At 63.3% G+C, this 19,131-nt stretch overlaps 2 protein-coding genes across 9 annotated transcripts in view; both read left to right on the top strand.

The window, feature by feature from the left end:
* The window catches only part of LOC134365851 (caspase recruitment domain-containing protein 9), a 35,907-nt gene extending 19,359 nt beyond the window's left edge, over nucleotides 1-16,548 (top strand). For 3 of the 7 annotated variants that reach the window (XM_063082176.1, XM_063082178.1, XM_063082177.1), the window contains 15 exons: nucleotides 73-100; nucleotides 681-2,344; nucleotides 3,479-3,589; nucleotides 8,599-8,785; nucleotides 9,286-9,423; nucleotides 10,224-10,528; nucleotides 10,600-10,779; nucleotides 10,899-11,042; nucleotides 11,449-11,574; nucleotides 12,821-13,012; nucleotides 13,558-13,599; nucleotides 14,008-14,056; nucleotides 15,464-15,540; nucleotides 16,160-16,236; nucleotides 16,357-16,548. In XM_063082176.1, the coding sequence (XP_062938246.1) occupies nucleotides 73-100; nucleotides 681-2,344; nucleotides 3,479-3,589; nucleotides 8,599-8,785; nucleotides 9,286-9,423; nucleotides 10,224-10,528; nucleotides 10,600-10,779; nucleotides 10,899-11,042; nucleotides 11,449-11,574; nucleotides 12,821-13,012; nucleotides 13,558-13,599; nucleotides 14,008-14,056; nucleotides 15,464-15,540; nucleotides 16,160-16,236; nucleotides 16,357-16,456 (3,420 nt within the window). In that variant the 3' untranslated portion in view covers nucleotides 16,457-16,548. Of the gene's footprint in view, nucleotides 1-72; nucleotides 101-680; nucleotides 2,345-3,478; nucleotides 3,604-4,419; nucleotides 4,612-6,930; nucleotides 7,071-8,598; nucleotides 8,786-9,285; nucleotides 9,424-10,223; nucleotides 10,529-10,599; nucleotides 10,780-10,898; nucleotides 11,043-11,448; nucleotides 11,575-12,820; nucleotides 13,013-13,557; nucleotides 13,600-14,007; nucleotides 14,057-15,463; nucleotides 15,541-16,159; nucleotides 16,237-16,356 lie in introns of those variants that run through there. The other 4 variants (XM_063082181.1, XM_063082182.1, XM_063082180.1 and 1 more) reach the window with 4 other exon arrangements.
* Nucleotides 16,549-17,053: 505 nt separating this feature from the next.
* On the top strand, nucleotides 17,054-18,850 carry DNLZ (DNL-type zinc finger). Of its 2 annotated transcripts, none has more exons than XM_063082455.1 (3): nucleotides 17,054-17,291; nucleotides 17,589-17,728; nucleotides 18,577-18,850. In XM_063082455.1, exons 1-3 carry the CDS (start codon nucleotides 17,057-17,059, stop codon nucleotides 18,700-18,702), a joined length of 501 nt encoding a protein of 166 aa, XP_062938525.1. In that variant the 5' UTR covers nucleotides 17,054-17,056; the 3' UTR covers nucleotides 18,703-18,850. The 2 variants fall into 2 exon arrangements, with proteins under 2 accessions (XP_062938525.1, XP_062938524.1); XM_063082454.1 differs by having other exon boundaries at nucleotides 17,054-17,278.
* The last annotated feature ends 281 nt before the right edge of the window (nucleotides 18,851-19,131 follow it).

Genomic DNA, 19,131 nt, shown 5'->3' on the forward strand with positions numbered 1-19,131 from the left:
GAGTGTGGCAAAAAAAGGCTCTAGGCCCATGAGGACACCTTGAAGTGCCGACTCCTCTCCCTTCTTTTTCAGGGGCCCTCGAGTACCCAGAGCACCCCAGGTACAGCCTCTCTGCTGCTCTCTTTATTTTGGTGTGGAACGGACTAAACCTGCCGTGGCTTTGAGCTGAAACCTCCTAGCATCGTGGGGGCAAGAGCCTGGTCAGGCCAGTGTGGGGTTCCTTGGGTTCTCACTGGCTGGCCCCCAGGCTTCCCCAGCACAGACCACCTCTAGCAAGGGATTCTTTTGCTGGCAGCTACTGGTCTCCCCACTATCCAGGCCAGCTCGGGTCCTGAGGGGACAATGTTTTCTCAGGCAAGGAGGGGAGTGTGGTAGTGCCCAACAGTCCTGGTTTTGAAGGTGTTCAGGGTTTAGGGGGCTGGTATTGGGTTGGTAAGAAACAGGCTGGGCTGCCCAGGGTGTACCCGTCCCTGGCAGTGACTGAGTATTGGGGTTTGGGGTGGTGTGAGTAGGGAGACCTGGGGCATGCAGCTGGAGCCTCTCTTGGCTCCGGACCCAGGCTCCTGTGTCCATGCTTCTAACAGCTGCCTGCTGCGTGAGCCCTCCTGATAAGGGCGGGTGAGGGGCTGTCCCTGGACCTGGAGCTTGTAGTCCAGTGTGGGTGTCTGTCCTCCCTGCAGGCCGCCTCTTCCCAAATGTGCCAGCTCGAGGTGCTGCAAAGAGTGCCAGCCACAAAGGGAGCAGAGGGCTGGAGTCTTGCCAGGCCAAGTCCATCCCGTCCCAGGTGCCCCTGCCAGCTCCATGCGGCCCCCGGCCCAAGCCTAAGACTGTGTCAGAGCTGCTGCGTGAAAAGCGGCTTCGGGAGGCCCGTGCCAGGAAGGCTGCCCAGGGCCCCACAGTTCTCCCACCACAACTGCTGATCTCTTCGCCTGTGATCTTCCAGCCACCTCTACCACCAGCCCCCCATGGCTCCCCAGCTCCTACTCTCTCAAATCCAGCACTCTCTGGGCCTGAGGCCCCCACAGTGGCCAGTCCCTGTGCTCCTGGCTCCTGGCAGGACGTTGGGACTTCAGCCAAGGGCAAGAGACCCCCCACCCTGCAAGCCCTGCTCCCCTCTTCTACTTCCACAGGGGCCGAGGGCACAGCGCCTGCTGCATCCAAAACCCCTGCCCTGGGTCCCGGTCAGGTCCCTGTGAGCTGCTGTCAGCTGGGACAGTCTCAGGCCCCTGCCACATCCCAGAAGCAGGGCCTGCCCAAGGTTCCAGCCTTGCTCCCTGCAGCCCCCAGCCCCACTCAGCTGCCCATCCAACCCCTCAGCCTGACGCCAGCTGTGGGCACGCACAGGGCTGTGTCACACATGGTGGCCAACATCCCCCTTCCTGTCACTTGGGTGCTCACAGCCCAGGGGCTGCTACCTGTGCCTGTGCCAGCCGTGGTGGGCTTTCCCAGGCCAGCAGGGACCTCTGACCCCACAGGGCTGCCAATGACTCTGCTGCCTGCCCGGACTGAGACTCAGGTGGCCCAGAGCCCCAGGGACATGGAACCAGATCTTTCCTCCAGGACAGACCCCTCAACTCCTCCTGCAACACCCACCTCCCAAAGTCCTGTAGAAGTGGATGGTGACGTGGCCCAGGCAGCCAGGGAGACATCTGTGCCCAGACCAGCCTCCCAGGCCAACCACCCTGCAGCAGAGCCACCCTGGTCCAGCCCAGGAACTGGCCCAGGGAGTGGTCCAGGAGGGACACTGGCGTCACCCTCAGGGACACATGAGCCCACGGGGCTTCGGGGCCTGGAGAGGCAGCCCCTGCCCCGCTCTGAGAAGGGAGCACTGGACCTGGGCCTGCTCTCCCAGGAGAGTGAGGCAGCTACTCGAGAGTGGCTAAGAGGCCAGCAGGGGGTGTGTGTGCCTCCCCTGGGGAGCAGGCTGCCCTACCAGCCCCCTGCCCTGTGCAGCCTGCAAGTGCTGTCCAGCCTCCTGCTCCACAAGAAGGTCTTGGAGCTCAAGGCTACCTCCCTGGCGGCCGGCCGCTTGGCTGGGGGCAAGACGGAGCCCCAGGCCAGAGCTCTGCAGGCCTCGCTGGGGATGGTGCGGAGACAGCTCCAGGACAACCCGGCCTACCTCCTGCTGAAAGCACGATTCCTGGCAGTCTTCACTCTCCCTGCACTCCTGGCTACCCTGTCCCCTCACGGCATCCCCACCACCCTGTCAGCAGCGACAATGGTGGGCCCCGAGAGTGAGGATGAGGACCTCATGGACGAGCTGGAGCACACTGATGGGGACAAGCAGCTGGGCTGCACAGCAGGCAGGGCCCAGGCAGGGCCAGCAGCCACGATCCCTGTCCAGGTAAGGGGGCACTGAGCCCCAGTCCTCCTTCCCCTGCTGTGCCAGCCTGCCCGGGCAGGAGAGCCGGCTGCTGGGTTTCTCACAGGAAGAGGTTCTCTCCAAGCCTGCCTAGTTGCATATAGACTCTGTCCAGAAGGTGCCTCTTTGGTAGTGTGCAAAGTATCAGAAGAGGGTCCTCACTGGCTGCTCGTGCACGAGCCCTGGCCCCTCCTGCCGCTGCCGTCCGCGGCCTTGTCTGAGGGAAGATCTCAGGGAGCAGAAGCTGACCTGGGCTCCGTGTCGCACTCCCCCCACGCACATACTCCTGGGGTGGGCACCTGCGTTCATCACTGCACTGCTGGAGCACAGAGGTCTCTCCCAAGTGTCACCTCTGCACATTAGAATTTTCTCAGCTCCGTAGGAAAGCCATTTTGTTTGTCTCCTGATGAGAACCCTGGGGTTAGAAGTGTGTTGAACCATGTTCCCACGTCCTCTATGGCTGTGAACAGGGAGCCCAGCAAGGCCGCCGCCACCTCCGTTGCCAGGCGCCCCCCCAGGGGATTTGTGCCAAGCCAGTGAGGCCATGAGGCCCATTGGAGGGTTGGCAGTGCCCTTGTGGCAGCCTCGGGGCTGCAGTGGGTGGCTCACCCTGAGAAGCCCCAGGAGCAGATCCTCCCTCCCCCACTGGGGCGGCCTGTCGTGTCAAGACGTGTGGAGCGGTGGGAGGGATGCTCAGTGGGGAGTCCCAGGGCATCCTGGGCTGAAGTGAGGTGGAGGACGCTGCTCCAGACAGTGGACCGCCAGAGCCTGGACAGTGAGGGGAGACTCCTGTGCCCACATCTGCGCGGCCTCCCTGGCTCTGGTCTCACTCCTCAGTCGCCGCACCTCTGTTCCTGCTCCCATCGGGGCAGGAGACTGACTGTAGGGGGATTGCTTAGAGGGGGCTGGAGCCCCCAAGGAAGGGAGAGGCAGCAGAGAAACAGCGACCACCTGTGGCCCCAGGAGGACCTGTCATGGCCCCTGCTGCGAGGACTCAGCTCATCTAGGCAGGACCGGGCGTTAGGGCTCGGGGGCCCCTCTCCTTACTCTCCACCCTCATCCCCACTCATCGTGGCTGGGGAGTTACTTGTCTCCCCCACCTGGATTTTGTTCCAGGGAGCCCCAGATTCCAGCAAAGGCTCTTCCCCCTCCTACCTGGATACTTCCGACGACCTTGATGTGCTCAGAACCCGGCATGCCCGGCACATCCGGAAGCGGAGGCGGCTGGTATGAGCAGCTGGGTGAGTGGTGGGGGGCCACCCCTGCAGCCAGGAAGAGAGAGCGGTGACCAGAGGACAGGGGGGCCTTCCCTCTGCCCTGCACTGGGAGCACAGAGCCAGCTGCTTTCCTGCAAGCCAGCTCTCTCTGAGGAGAGAGCTCATGTTAGGTGTGCTGGGGGTAAGGCCAGCTGACTGGGCATATATGGGCCTCTGGGGGCAGGTCTGGGGTCCTGGAAATCCTCCTAGGAGAGGGACATTTGACCTGCCCTCCCCCTTGCCCTCCAGACTTACCCCTGCCTCTTGCATGTCCTGGCTGCGCATGCCTCAGGGCCTTTGCGCTGCTGCTTCTCTGTACTGGTGTCCCTCTGGTGTGCGCCCCCCAACGGCCTGTCTGCGTAGTTGTCTCCTGTCCCTCATGAGCACGAGCCCACAGTGGTGCACTTTGCTCTTGGCTGCTGGGTCCCCAGTGCCTGCAGGCCCGCAGCATGTGCCAGTAGAACTTGTGACACCAAGACCTGAATAGGGGAGAGTCCAGGTCGCCAGGCCCCAGAGGCAGGAATGGCTCCTTTGACCACAGGGGATGCCTGGGATGGTCCAGTGGCCTTCTTTGCACTCCACCCTTGGGCCCCAGCACCTGTCCTCAGGGTGGCCCTCCTCGTGGGCCATTGGGGGCAGGGTACAGGTGGACTGGAAGGTAAACATCCAGGCCTTGCTCAGCACCACCTTCCCCCACGTGGCACAGTGCCAGCTTTGGTTCCTGAACCTTGACAGCACTGTCCATGGGGTCGGGCTGGGTGTCAAGGGTGCCCCCACTATCAGGGTGTTGTTATGTTCTAGGATGAGGACTCCCCAGGGCCTGGAAGCCCACTGCTACTGCTGGCAAGAAGCAGGGCCCATACCTGTCCCAGGAGCCCAACACCCACCCTGCAGAAGAATGGGGCCGGAGGCAGGGGAGGCTCTGCAAACATTGACCATGTCATCACAGGGGCTTGGCTGGTCCCCAAGGGCAAATCCGAACGTTTGAAAGAATAAAGCAAATGTTTTATTTTTTACTTAAAAAGCAGGACATAGGCTCTTGCGGTTTTGCTGTCTTGAGGAGATACTGAGCTGTTGTGCCCAGAGACCCCACCCTGCTGGGATCAGCCACCTCCCAGCACCCAACCTGTCCTGGCACATTCAGCTCGGGGGACCTGTGGGATGCCAGCTGGCTCAGCCACTGGGTCCTCGGAGCTGACTGCTCCCTGGGCCATGCGCCTGGCCCTCAAGCCCAGGGATCCTGGGCCAAGGAAAGGAAGTACAGAAGCAGGCTTCTGAACATCTCATGAAAAGTGTTTGTGGCTCTGTCCTTCAGACCCCGAGCAGGAAGCAGTCCAGGGCCCTCCCCAGCCGGCTGCAGCCCTCCTGCAGCCACCCAGACCACAGAGGCCAGCCTCAGGCCGGTTCCCTGGAACCAGCAGCCACCGGGCTGCCCACAGTCACGAAGCGATTCCTTCCTTTTGCAGGGGCATTTCTTTGGCATAAGACCAAATCCTGACTCTGCCTCTGTCCAGCTCCCTTTCTTAGCCCCCATCTCAGCAACCCTCAGTGTCCTGTGAGCTTCATTCTTGTTGCATGCTCAAAGTTTTTTCATTTTTTTATTATGGAAAATGTCCAACACACAGAAGTAAGAGTAAGTGTGCGCATCTCTCATCTTCATCCCCAGCTTCAGCAGCGATCACCAAAGGGTTCACTCATACCTGCACCCCACAGACAGCACGCCATTCATGCACAGTCTGACTCACTACTGTGTGTGTGTGTTACTTTGTGCCTGGTACTGTTAACTAATTTCTGTTTTTCCTTGTGGCTTTCTCTGACCTATGGGTTACTTAGAGGTTTGTTATTGAATTTCCAGACATGTAAGGATTTTCCAGATATCTCTGTTACTGATTTCCATTTTAATTCTGATATGATCAGAGAACATGACATTTTTATTCTTAAGAACACACATCCAAGGAACACCCCATTACCCTTGTTTTACAAATGCTAATGTGGGGTTGTTGAGGTCTTGGCACAGGCTTACCCATGGGGTGAGAGCACAGCCCCAGCTGGCACCCACTGTGGCAGTGGGACCCCAGGATCCCACTCGCCACTTGCCCATGCTGCCAGATAGGAGGCCTGGGGTGGGGCACAATCCCAGGAGTGTGGCTCCCCCAAGCTGTCCATGGGGTCTGGCAGGGTGTCTAACTGCCCTCTCCTCAGTGCTGTATGTGGGGCCACAGAGGCCAGCAGGAGGGCCAGGCTGTGGGCCAGGAGGCAGACAAGAGCCCCTGGGCTGAGGTCAGAGGCCAAACGGAAAGGGAGCAGCCAGGTGAGCTGCGCCAGCATCCCGCCCTTCTCGCTCGGCTGCTCCTTCCTGGCGGCTATTGCCCCAGCCTGGTGGGCGGCAGCTCGGTTCAGCAGCCGTGTGGGGTGAGGCATGGCCTGGGGATTCCCCATGCCTGCGTCAGGGACGGGGCCCGGCTGTCCAGAGCTGGATGCCAAGGCGCACCCCATGGAGGACCCTGCTGCCCCTTGTCCATGGATGCTGGCTAAGCTTTGCCATGCCGTCAGAAGGACTGAGACTGCTTATGGGCCCCAGAGCAGACCCCGAGGCCCCACTTGTGCTGGTGGAGAGGGAGGTGCATGGTGGGGTGCCCCAGTGATGGGAGTAGTGTGGGGACATCAGGAGAGGCACTTCAGGAAGGGACGAGCCTCGCTCCCACCTGGGAAGGACGAGGGTGTGCCAGCCAGATGGTGGGCTGACAGCGGCAGGAGCAGGCAGGCCAGTGCCTATAGCCCCTGGCAGGCTGCAGCAGCCTCCTGAGCCCTGCGTGCCCTCTTGGATGCCATGTGGTAGGCTGTAGGCTGCCAGCCTCGTGTGCCAATGTGTGTGCTGGTTAGGCTGAGTGGGCATGAGCCTAGAGTCAGGGCTGAGCACTCTCCACTGCAGGCCTGACTGCTGCTGCCAGCGCACGCCTGCATTGCTGTCCCCAGGGAGGCTAGTGAGGGTGAAGCCGCTTGGCACAGGGCATGCTCTGGAGGAGCCTCCAGCCCCGGGGGCCTTTGTGCTCACTTCTACTTGGTCAGGTGCCAGGGCTGGGTCTCCAGGGCAGCCCCAGGACCCCCGGCTGCTGGGCAGGCTGGGAAGGTTCTCGGCAGCTGTCCTCTGGAGAGCAGAGGCGTCCACTCCCCTCTGCCCCGCCTCTTGGGGCCGCCCTGGCTGGACGAATCAGAAGGCAGGCCAGCAGGGACTGTCCCCCTGCGGGAAGACCGGTTGGGCCTCTGTGGAGTTCACCAGAACCCATCAGGAAGTACAGAGGCTTCCCGCACGGGCTCCACCCTCCCTCCAGCACCAGGCTGCTGGCAGCATCTCCAAAAGACTCAGGGTGGCCCGGGCTACTGGAGTGCTCGTGGTGGAGGCAAGGGGCTGCGTCCAGCTGGGCAGGTGGCTCCTGGAGGAGGACACTGAGGTAGGCTGGTCTGGTGCCTTTTCTGATGGATGGCTGGGAAGACCAACGTGGGCTCTGCTGGGAATTCTGGAGCAAATACCCTAGAACAGCGCGAGGTTTTCCACAGGCCGGCCGGGCGGCTCCACTGTCCTGCTCTGACCCCCACAGCCACTCGGGAGGTACTTATTCATTTCAGTGGGAGTCAGGTGTGGGACCTCGTGGATTTTAGGCTAGAAAAGCAGGGAATGGGCCCAGCGTTCCAGGTATTGTGCACTGAGTTGCTGGTATTTTTATTCAATCCTCTGCCTCGTCTGCTGAATGGACAACAAGGTGCAGCAGGAAGTTGGAAATTCCTCAAAAGTCCAAACATGCTGGGACCTGTGTCTGGGACACAGGGCCAGCTCCTTTAGGCTTGGAACCAGCATTTCACGGAGTGAGGGGGTAGGTGGCTGGAAGCTATGAGGGGACTGGGCCAGGGGCTCTGTTCCCACCATGGGGAGAGGTGTGACTGCATGGCTGCTCCTGCCTTGGCCCAGTCCCAGAGAGAGCAGCTTCAGGCAGCTGAGGCCTTACCTGCTGGGAGAAGGGAACAGCACCTGACTGTTGCCAAGTGTGTGCCAGGAGCCAAGCCCCCTCTGGGGCAGGAGAACAGCCCAGGGATTGCTGGAGCCCCAACCTGAGAACCTGGAGAAGGCGCCGCATTAGCAGCCGAGCCGGCCCCCACCCCCTTGTGCCCAGGTCTGACAGGGTGACAGACATGCTCCTTAGGCCATCCTCAGCAGCCCTTCCTGGATAGCACAGTGACAGGCAGCTGCTGGAGGCTGGGTGGCCAGGCCATCCTGTTACACCACCAGCCAGCTACAACGGAAGGAAGGATTGGAGAGCAGGGGCCTGGGATGTGAGTGGGCGTTAACCAGGGGTAATGAGGAAGTCCTGCACAGACTGGCTCCCTCAGCCACTGCGAAGGCGGGAGGGTCGCATGCAACCTCCTTCTTGCCCCAGCCTGGACACTGGCTGGCTGGGGGCTGGACCCTCCTACCTCCACCCCCATGCTGCACAAGGAGGTGGTGCTAGGCAGGTGCCAGGATCCCAGGTGCAAATAGCTCCTCCCACCCACTCACCTCCCTGGCTGGGAGGTGGCTGCCCCTGCAGGCTCCAGAGCACTTTGGGGTGTCCGGGGGACAGAGGCCAGAACAGGGTTGTGGTGCACCTGTCCCTTCCCACACGCTTATCTGGGTAACTTGGGGAGAAAGAAAGCTCTGATAGCAGAAGGGCAGGAGCAGGGGCTCAGGAAAGGCTGGGAAAGGGCTGGCCAGGTGGTCTGAGGGGAAGCAGATCACTGTGCCTCTGTCGTCTCCCAGGGGTACTGGTCATGAGACGGGAGATGAGGCTGAACACCAGAACACCCCTGCCTGCAGCCCTGGCAGGACCCGCAGGCCTGGGCCCTGGTGTGGACTGGCCGCTCGGGGAGCAGCTCTGGGCTTGGGTAGGGAGCAGCGGGGGCAGCCATCTCCACCGCCCTCCCTGACTCCGGCCCCCCACCTGCCAGGCCATGTCGGACTACGAGAACGAGGATCAGTGCTGGAGCACGCTGGAGAGCTTCCGCGTGAAGCTCATCTCAGTCATCGACCCCTCACGCATCACGCCCTACCTGCGGCAGTGCAAGGTCCTGAACCTTGACGATGAGGAACAGGTGCTCAGCGACCCCAACCTGGTCATCCGCAAACGGAAAGTGGGTCAGTGCTGCCCCGCAGCGGGCAGACCCCAGGGCCCCAGCCCTGGCCGAGGTGCCAGCCCGGAGCAGGTGCTGGCTCTGCCTGCCCAGCCCCCGACCCCAGGAGGGCCCACCCAGCGGTGGCCCTGACACCCCCAGCCTTCCTCCCATTTCCTTGGTGCTGCTCAGAGGCGAGGGGCAGGCAAGCTTCCACCACAGCTGAGGCCCCTGGGAGAGGCCAGGGGTGGGTGGGCAACAATTTGTCCCCAGCCTGGGGAGGAGACCTGCAGGGTGCCTCATCCTGTGACCCAGACCCCTCTACAGGGGGGCCCTGGGCAGCCCAGGGGTGGGAGGCGGTGGCACCGCACAGCCTGGGGTCCCCTCTGCCTAGAGTGCACCCCACTTTTGTCCCTCCCCAGCCTCCACCTCTCCTGAGCCAACACCAAGCCCCCTCGCCCCGACCCCCCACCGCCGATTCCTGCCCCCGGCCCCCAGCCCCAGCCCAGCCTATCTGGCCTACAGGTGTGCTCCTGGACATCTTGCAGCGGACTGGTCACAAGGGCTACGTGGCCTTCCTCGAAAGCCTGGAACTGTACTACCCGCAGCTGTACAAGAAGGTCACAGGCAAGGAACCCACCCGCGTCTTCTCCATGATCATCGGTAAGCGGCACGGGCCAGCCCGCAATGGGGGCGGGGCTGGGCCGGGCCATGTGGGGGTGGGGCTGGCGTCGGGGCTAGGCAGAAGGCCCACCGTCTCTGGTCTATTACCCGACACACTGGGCATGAAAGAACATGGGAAAAGGGTGGAGAAGACAGGTCTGTGCCGGGAGGGAGGCTGCTGGTCGCGGCTTCCACCCCAGGTCCTCAGCGTGCTGCCCCTGTCCACTTTGCAGAGTGAACCCTGACTGTCCAGGGTCCCGCTAGGAATATTCACCCAGGAGAGGGCATGACTTTGTTAAAGCTCCTGCCTCCCAGCCCACAGCCGCTGCCCCTGGGAGGACAGAGTCCTGCAGCTCCCAGCAACTGCAAAGGGAGCTGTCCCAGCTGGGGTAGCCGTAGCCATCTTCCTGCAACTCATTAAGATCTGTTCTAAAATTAGACAGGCAGGGGATGGCCTGGCCCCCTGGCTGCCCCGTGTCCTGGCGGGGGATTGGACACTGGAGATGAGGTAGAAGCTTGAGTCCATTTCGCCCACACGAGGGTCAAAGTGATGGGGAGGTAGCCCATGGCTGCACTCGCTGGGAGGGAGAAGGGGCCCCAAGGGAGCCTTCCTGCTTGGCCCTCTCTGTGGGAGGCCAGCGGTGTCCCTTCAGCCAGGCTCAGCATCCCCAGGAGCCTAGAACTGCTGCTGCTCAAGTCACTCAGGTCTGGACAAGTTCTGAGGGCCAGGGCCACGATGGAGTGGGACTTGGGGGTGACAGGTGGCTGGCGGCAGCAACTGACACTGGCCCGGTTCTCAGATGCATCAGGGGAGTCGGGCCTGACACAGCTGCTGATGAGTGAGGTCATGAAGCTGCAGAAGAAAGTGCAGGACCTGACGGCGCTGCTGAGCTCCAAGGACGACTTCATCAAGGAGCTGCGGGTGAAGGACAGCCTGCTGCGCAAGCACCAGGAGCGCGTGCAGAGGCTCAAGGAGGAGAGTGAGGCCTGCGGCCGTGAGCTCAAGCGCTGCAAGAACGAGAACTATGACCTGGCCATGCGCCTGGCGCGCCAGAGTGAGGAGAAGGGCGCGGCGCTCATGCGGAACCGCGACCTGCAGCTTGAGGTGCCGCCCGCTCCCGCCGGGGTGTCCTGGGGGTGGGGTCTGCATGCCGGGCTGACGGGTGTCCCCTGCAGATCGACCGGCTGAAGCACAGCCTCATGAAGGCAGAGGACGACTGCAAGGTGGAGCGCAAGCACACGCTGAAGCTCCGGCACGCCATGGAGCAGCGGCCCAGCCAGGAGCTGCTATGGGAGCTGCAGCAGGAGAAGGCACTGCTGCAGGCCCGGGTGCAGGAGCTGGAGGCCTCTGTCCAGGTGCGCTGCGGGCAGAGCCGCACCAGGCAGGGTGGCATGGGAGCCGGGAGCGCAGCAGGCACAGTCCGGCAGGATTGCTGGGCTTCCCCAGCCGGGCCGTTGCCCTTTGCCATCTGCAGGAGGGGAAGCTGGACAGGAGCAGCCCCTACATCCAGGTGCTGGAGGAGGACTGGCGGCAGGCGCTGCGGGACCACCAGGAGCAGGCCAACACCATCTTCTCCCTGCGCAAAGACCTGCGCCGGGCTGAGGTCCTACGTGCCCGGGTATGAGGGCGGGGCAGGTGGACACTGGTCCCAGGGGCCAAGCCAGGCCGGGTGGGCTGTGCTGTGCCCACTTGGTGCTCAGAAGGCGGGTGCTGGGATCCTGGCTCCATGTCTCCACTGCCTCTGTTCCTGGAGGCCCAGGGGTCAGGTCCAGCCCTCCTGTGCCCAGTCTTTGCCACAATCCCCCAGGGTGGTGAGGGACAACCTTTGGGCTCACAGTGCCTGTGGCAGGACGGTGGCGACGGCCACGGTCTCTAGGACGGACCTGGCCTGCTTTAGTCCGGAAGCGCAAGGCTGGTAGGGACCAGCAGCCTGACTGTGTGTGTCGTGAGCTCCTGCCCTGGGTACACCCAGAGGCTGGGATGGGGGCTGCAGGCAGTGGGGGCTGAGCTGCTGTCTCAAACAGTGCCTGGAGGAGAAGGAGACGTTTGAGCTGCAGTGCCTGGCCCTACGTAAGGACTCCAAGATGTACAAGGACCGCATCGAGGCCATCCTGCAGCAGATGGAAGAGGTCGCCATAGAGCGAGACCAGGTAGGTACTGCCCCTGTGGACACTAGGCGGGAGCCGTTCCCAGGTCCCTGTGGGCATGACGTACGTACTCATTTAAACAATGTAAACAATAACGGAGTTAACAGTCCCCTTCTCCCACCCCCACCCCGACCCACTACCAGGGGAAACCACGGTCTACCTTCTGGCTCTGCCTTCCGGACTTTTCCAACATACATATAGTTTTGTTTTTGGTTTACTAAAATGGAAGCTTTCCATCAGTCTTGTTTTGCAAATAGTTTTTTCATTTAAAAAAAACTGTGGGTGCTTTGGCCAGCCCCGTTCTTGTGAACAGTACGGAGCCTCCCCATGCAGGGCAGCGTCCACTTCACTGCGTCCCAGCAGGATCCCGAGGTCACTTCTAGCCCTGCAGTCGGTGCTTCAGCAAATGCTGGAGCGTTGTTTGGTGATATGTATCAGGAGCTTACACAGACTCCTGGGAGCCACCTGTGGGAAAAACAAAGACCACCCCTCACCACCATGAGAAGGGCTGGGGCTAGTGACAGGAGCCGCCGCCGGCCACCGCATGTGCGTCTGGCAGAGGCTGCAGGGGCAGGGGCAGGAAGCTCCAAGGGGCTGGGCGGCTCCCAGAGCAGGGCGGCCTGTGGGACCCATCAGGGGAGGTGTTTGGCTTTCTCTGGTTGGTCCTAAGCGGGGAGAGGGGACAAAGGGTAGGGGAGCTGCCGGTTACTGGTCTAGCCCTGGCCCGAGCTGGTTGCTGCAGGCCAGCGCTCTGTGCTGACATCTGGTCTGGCCACATCCGCTCACACATTGGGCCTCTCACACCTTGGTGTCTCCCACGGGGGGCAGATGCAACAGAGTTGGTGCGTTCATCTTATGCAGCCGTAAGCACGTTCTTGGTATCAAGCTACATCTGTGATTTATACAACACGTGTGGGGGCACCAGCATATGCCGAAGGCCCACCAGGCTGCAGGGCCAGGGGTGACACGGGGCCTGCAGGTGCTGTCCTGAGCGCGGAGACCAGGGACACTCTCGTCCTCCCCTCTAGTTCTCAGCCATCCACACTCTCCTGCACGCCCTGATTACTTTCACGGTCCCCCAGACGGTAACATTGTCCACGAAGAACAGAGAGGAAGGGCCAGGGCTGGCTGGCTGCGGGCTCCCCCGCACCACAGTCTCCACTCACTGTGCGGCTGGCTGGTGACTGAGGGTATGCAGGGAGCTCGCTAGAGGCTGGCAACTGAGGGTCTGCCCTGGCTGCGTCCTCAGGCCATCAGCTCGCGGGAGGAGCTGCACGCACAGTACGCGCGGAGCCTCCAGGAGAAGGACGGGCTGCGCAAGCGGGTCCGAGAGCTGGGCGAGAAGGCGGACGAGCTGCAGCTGCTGCTGTTCCAGCGTGAGGGCCAGCTGCTGGCCGCCGAGGGCAGGCTCAAGCGGCAGCAGCCGGAGACGCTTGTCCTGGTGGGTCCCTGGGGCCTGTGCAGTGAGGGCAGCCTCTGTGGGCGCAGTGGCATGCCACGCAGAGCTCGGGCCTGTCCTCAGAGGTCCTGGAGCCTGGAGGAGGGGTGTGGAGCCTCGGGACAGCCCCCACCTGGCCTGGCTTGGCGACTGCTCCACGGGTGGCCTTGGCAGGTCCCTGGGCCTTCCTGAACCCCCTTCCTCCCCTGGGATGTCAGCTCATCCTAACCGAGCTCCTTCCTCATAGTGGGTGAGGGGTGTAGATGCAGCTCCAGGTCTGAGCAGGAAGTGGGACTGCTGGACGGTGGCTAGGACCAGGGCAGCCACCGTCAGGCAGGCTGCCAGGCTGCTGTGGGTCTGGTCAGGGAGAAGGGGGACGTTCTGGTAGAGGGCCTGGAGAGGGGCCTGGTGTGGCTGAGGGCGGGCACAGGGCCTCCCTGGAGGATGGGGCTGGCCTGGGACTCCTCAACACATCCTGCCAACCTCCTACCTGGGGGTGGCTCGGAGCCCCCACAGCCTGCTGACCGACCTCTTTTCTATGACCACAGAGCTCTGACCTGGAGGACAGCTCCCCCAGGAACTCCCAGGAGGTGAGGATGGTCCACAGGGTAGGCACAGGGCTGGCCTTCACCTGGGCTCCCGGCCACAGCCTCTGCCAGGCCACAGTCCCACATTGCCCTTGCAAGGTCCTGCTCTAGTGAGCTGGCCGTGGCCCCCCCTCCCCAACGCTGGCCAGGCAGATGCAAGGCCTCCATTTGCTCAGGGGTAGAGTGAGGCATGGACAGTGTCCACCTCCCAGCCCCTTCCAGCAGGAACTTCAGGCCGGGCTCCCCATGCCCCAGCCTGGCCTGGCTGGGCAGCCTGAGTCCCTGTGCACAGGAGTGATAGCAACGGGGCAGGAGCGGGCATGGGCAGTGGGGTGGGTCAGGTCCAGTCCCAGGAGGGGTGATGGTGACTCACAGAACGGCCTAACCAGACGACTCATCTCTCTTTGGAAGCTCTCGCTCCCCCAGGACCTGGAAGAGGACGCCCAGCTCTCAGACAAAGGTGAGGACGGACGGGTGCACCATGCGCCACCCGGGGCCTCCTCAGCACAGGGCACCTGAGTCGCAGCCTCCTGGCTGCCCCAAGTTGTGGCCAGTCCTGGGAACACTTGGCTGTGTGACTCACAATTGGTCTCTTCTGCCTTCATGACCCCCACTTTACAGATGGGGAAACTGAGGCTTAGGGGAAATAGTTTTGTCAAGGTCAGCCAGAGAGCAAACGAGAGCCCGATTTGAATGAGGAGCCCAGGTTGGCAGGACAAGTCCCCGTCTTGGGCAGTGGGTGCAGAGCCCCCACTCTGGGCAGGCCCTGGGGATGCATAGCTTAACAGGCCTGGCCATCCTGCCTCACCGAGCTCCTCTGGAGCTGAGGGAGGGACAGAAAGCCAGTGCCCAGTGCACAAGGCCGGGGAATGAGGAGCCAGGGATGGGGTTGTGCACAGGGGTGGCCGAGGGCCACTGCAGGCTCTCAGTGGGTGGGGCAGGACTCCTCTGCCTGCCTGGAGGCAGGTCTGGGTGGGGGTTCCCAGAGCCGTGGCTGCCTCCCCAGGAGCTGGTGACAAGGGGGAGGGACTGGCTCCGAAGGTAGATGTCAGGTGGGAGGTTTGGGGAGTACCTGGGGAGGGGTGGAGGAGGTGGGGCCCTGGGAGTTTGCATGGGCAGTCAGACTTCCTCAGCCTCAGGCCTGACCCCAGCTTCTAAGCAGAGGCAAAAGGGGAAGACAGGGCTGCAAATGGGGAAGTGATGGGGGTGGGCATCTGCCCCAACACAGAAGATATAAACTTGAGGCCTCTGAGCCTCCACGTGGGCACAGAGGGGGCAGGACCCAGGAGTCACCTGCTCAGAAAGCTCTCCCAGGGGGTGGCCATGGTGGGCACCCAGGCAGTTGTGAAGGTCAGAGGGCAAGTGGGGGGCCCAAGGAGGTGCTGCTGCGTGGCCAGGTTGGCCTGGACCTCTCCTCCCCGCCTGGCCATCAGAGCACCTCTGCCCCAGGGGCCTCAGCCCTGATCTATCCAGGCCCTGGAGAATTCCGAGAGGGTCCAGACATCTGGAGTGCTCTACTCTCAACTGCTAGGCAAGCTGTAAGTGGGCAAATCTCCTGCGGTCTGAGGAGGCCTCCTGCTGTCTGTCCTCTGCCACTTGGAGGCAACCAGCTCAGGAGGAGGGGACGGTGGGTAGGAAGAGTGTCCAGCAGCCTCTGCCCTGCCCCGGGGGCCTTGACCTGGGGGTGAGGAGTGGGCAGCAAGGTCTCAGCCTCAGTCTCCTTGGCTGTAACATGTAGTCTTCACTGGCTCCATGCGAGGATCCCACAAGAGCCTGTAACACCAACTGCAGAAAGCATCTGGCAACGCCAGCAGGGAGCGAGTGGAGGTGGCAGTTGGGCCATTGACAGGCACGCTCTCCTTTCCAGGGGGCCTGGCCGAAGTGGAGAGCTCGGAGCCCCCCTTTGGGCCTCTGCAGAAGGAGCGGCTTTCACTGACCCCCAACGTAAGGCTGCCCTGGGATCCCTGTCATCCTGGGTGCCGTGGCTGTGTGTCTCAGTGTGACTGATGATGGGGAGGGAGGTTCCTCGACCAGGGGACGCCCCTGACCAGTGGCCCCTGGACAGCTGAGGGGTGATCATAAGGTCTCTCTGCCCATGGGCTTTGGGGGGTGGTGTTTGGAACATGAAGCAGAGCACCCTCCTTTCTGGGACAAAGCAGCAGGCTTGGGTGGGCTAGGCAGGTGGGTGTCCCAGGGCAGGACAGCCCTGGGATGCCTGTCTTCTGCAAGGGCATGCTGGTTTCTTAGGGGCCTTTGCAGTGGATGTGCGTAAACCCTGACCAGGAACCTGGCCTCACTGCCCACTGGCAAGAGTCCCAACAGCTAAAGGGCCACCCCAGGGTCTGCAGTAGAAGGGACGCTACAGGGCAGGACACCAACTCCCAGCTCGCCTCACGGGTCCAGCAGCCTGGCGCTGTGTGAGCCGAGCCAAGGCCGGCTGGGCTCCCAGCTTCCCCACTAGCCTGCAGTCCCGGGGGCCGGGTGCGGCGTGTGCGCGTGTGCAGAGGGCATGGGGGTCCCACCCGCAGTGCTGGCTGGCGCCTGAGCCTTTCCCCTTGTGCAGGACGCAGGCCTGAGCAGCGGGGAGCCCCCGGAGAAGGAGCGGAGGCGCCTCAAGGAGAGCTTCGAGAACTACCGCAGGTGGGCCGGCTGCGGAGGGGAAGGGCCGGGCGGGGGAGGACGCAGCCGGGCCTCGGTGTCTGTGGCGTCTGCGGCGGGCACGCGGCCCCCTTGCAGACACCTGCGCTTTGTGTCCCGCAGGAAGCGGGCCCTCAGGAAGATGCAGAACGGCTGGCGCCAGGGGGAGGTGGACCGGGAGAACACCACAGGCAGCGACAACACCGACACGGAGGGCTGCTAGCTCGGCGCCCGTCTCCCGCCGTGCTGGCGACCCCGGCAGGGCGCGAGGACAGGGGCCAGGCCGCAGGCTCCCCGAGGCCGCCTCGCGCTGCCTGGACAGTGTGCTCAGGCCGCCCTGGGCTCCAGGGCGCCGCGGGTCACTTCCAGCGCTGCGCGCGTCTCTGTAACTTGCAAAGGCGCGGCTTGTTTTTGTCACACGATGACCACGCCCCGTGCAAGTGTCATGGATGCAGCGGAGTAAATAAAATAGCGGAGTGCCCGCACTCGCACGGCGCTGGCCCGCCTCGGACACCCCGCGCTAACCTCTGCGCGCACAGCCTCGCGGTGGCCCTGCGGGCCTGGCGGGGCGGGAGCGGACGGCCCGAGGGCGGGGTTCTCGGGCCCGCGGCTGGGCAATGCGCGCGAAACCCCGGGGCCAGCACGTGAGCGCAGGCGGCACCGGCCCGCCAGGGGGCGGCAGAGGGCGGTGCGCCGCGGCCCTGCGGCCGGAAGCCGGTAAGAGCCGCTTCCGCCGCCGCGCCCGCTTCCAAGATGGCGGTGGCGCGGCCTCGGCGGCGTGGGGCGGGCCAGGGGCGGGCCAGGGGCGGGCACGGAGGGCGGGATGCTGCGGGCGGCGCTGGGCCGGGCGCCGACGCTGCTGAGCCGTGCGCGGACGTGGGGGCCTGGCCCGAGGCGGCTGTGGGGCCGCGGGGCGCGCCTAGAGCCCGCGGGGAGGCGGTGGGCCTGGGGCCGGGGCTGGCGGCGCTCGAGCTCCGAGCCGGGGCCCGCGGCGGCACCGGGGCGCGTGGAGGCGGCGCACTATCAGCTCGTCTACACCTGCAAGGTGGGAGCGCGAGGTGCGCGGCGGAGCGGAGTGAGGACAGGCGGCCGAGGGCCTTGGGGGGGGGCTGCCCGGGCCCACAGGCAGGAGTGGAGCTATTCCCCGGGGGCGGGGCGGGCCCACCGGAAGGGGCGGGCTATCACGCGGGGTGGGGCCGTCCGGGAGGCGGATGTGGAGGGGTGGGGCTATTCCCCAGGGGGCGGGGCCTTCTGGATGTGCGGGGCGGGGCCCGGAAGAGGCGGGTATCGCGCGGGGTGGGGCCATTCTCCAGGGGCGGGGCCGTCCTCAGCAGGGCGTGCTCCGGCCGCCGCAGGTCTGTGGGACTCGGTCGTCCCAGCGCATCTCCAAGCTGGCCTACCACCAGGGCGTAGTCATCGTGACCTGTCCCGGCTGCCAGAACCACCACATCATCGCCGACAACCTGGGCTGGTTCTCCGACCTGGACGGGAAGAGGTGAGGCCCCCTGCGCGGGGTGGGCGTGGAGGCCTCTCACCCAGCAAGACAGCCCGGCCCCACCTGGGCAGCCCATTCTCCTTATCAATACAGGACGCACAGTTAAATGTGAATTTCAGGTAAACCAGGAACAGCTTTTTAGCATAACTGTGGCCCAAATATGGGGCATACTTTTATTTGCTAAATCTTGCCACCCCAGGCCAGCCCCCTCTGGCCCTGCTGGGCTGCCTGACCTCTGCCCTTGGGGCACATCCAGGCCATGGCCTTGACACTTCCTGTCGAGGTGCGTGCTCTGGTCCTCTGACGACTTGGGGCAGTTGATTCACAGCAGGATGTGGGGGTTTGCGTCCAGCGGTGCGGACTGGGCCCTGGCCTGCCTGGGTGGCACTTGGGCTTCTGAGGTCAGCTTCTCTCTGAGGATGGGATGGGAACAGCGGTGCCTGGCAGAGCCTTGGAGGTTCTGCGAGGTCAGCATGTGGGTGGTCAGCATGCTGCCTGGCCTGCAAGACAGGCTACACTGAGAACCTCTCCCCTTTTGGCATGTGGGGGATGGGAACGAGTCTGCTGGGGAGTGGTCGCTTGGTGAGAGACTGGGGCTGAGGTGCCTTGTCAGTGGACCCGCCCTGCAGTGTTCCAGATGAGGCCCTTTCTTTATTTCTTGGTTCCCCAGGTGGCACTTACAGACGTGGGGTTGGTGAATGTGCACCATGCCAGCCACCTGAGGTGCCCATGTGGCCCTGATACCACGGAAGTGCTGCACTGGCTTGAGGCTGGCCCCGGAGTGCCCAAGGAACCAAGGTGCAAATTGGGCCTTGGGGCCAGAGAGTAATTCCGCCCTGGTTTCTCAGGAATATCGAAGAGATCCTGGCAGCCAGAGGAGAGAAGGTGCGCCGCATGGCTGGCGAGGGGGCCCTGGAACTGGTTTTGGAGACTGCAGGGGCCCCCGAATCTACTGCTGCTCTGGAAGGGGGTGAGGACAAGGATCCCACCCACCCTGGCAAGACAGAGTTGAGTTGACTCCCACCTTCGTGGGACTCCTGCTTTCCAGAAAGATGCTCCATTCGGCTGTGGGCCTCTCTGGACACGGCCTGTTTTCCATCAGTAAACAGACATTGCTCCAGGTGCTGGGTCCACAGCTCTTGCGTGGTTTCTTTTTCTGGAGTCAGAACGACTGCCACGAACCCCTGGGTGCTGCTGGGTGAGCCTTCTACACTGCAGGACCCCCGGGCCTACCCACTGTGCCTCTTCTGTGCAGAGGGTTGCCCTGTGCTTCCCCACAGTAGGGTCAGCACAAATGGCAGAGGGCTGGAAATGGGTCAGAACTATTCTTGGCTGTGGCCGTGTGGCTTTGGGTAGGTCACTTTGCCCCTCAGAGCTTCCACCTTCCTCTTGTGCCACCTGCT

This window comes from Cynocephalus volans, chromosome 17 (assembly GCF_027409185.1).
Source record: "Cynocephalus volans isolate mCynVol1 chromosome 17, mCynVol1.pri, whole genome shotgun sequence".
Lineage (NCBI taxonomy): Eukaryota > Metazoa > Chordata > Mammalia > Dermoptera > Cynocephalidae > Cynocephalus > Cynocephalus volans.

What these genes read in the sequence shown, in the direction of transcription:
- DNLZ (XM_063082454.1), top strand. Translation starts at nt 17,057, where the DNA reads ATGCTGCGGGCGGCGCTGGGCCGGGCGCCGACGCTGCTGAGCCGTGCG. An exon ending in AGCTCGTCTACACCTGCAAG is followed by an intron (nt 17,279 to 17,588) that starts GTGGGAGCGCGA and finishes CGGCCGCCGCAG; the next exon opens with GTCTGTGGGACTCGGTCGTC. An exon ending in TCCGACCTGGACGGGAAGAG is followed by an intron (nt 17,729 to 18,576) that starts GTGAGGCCCCCT and finishes CTGGTTTCTCAG; the next exon opens with GAATATCGAAGAGATCCTGG.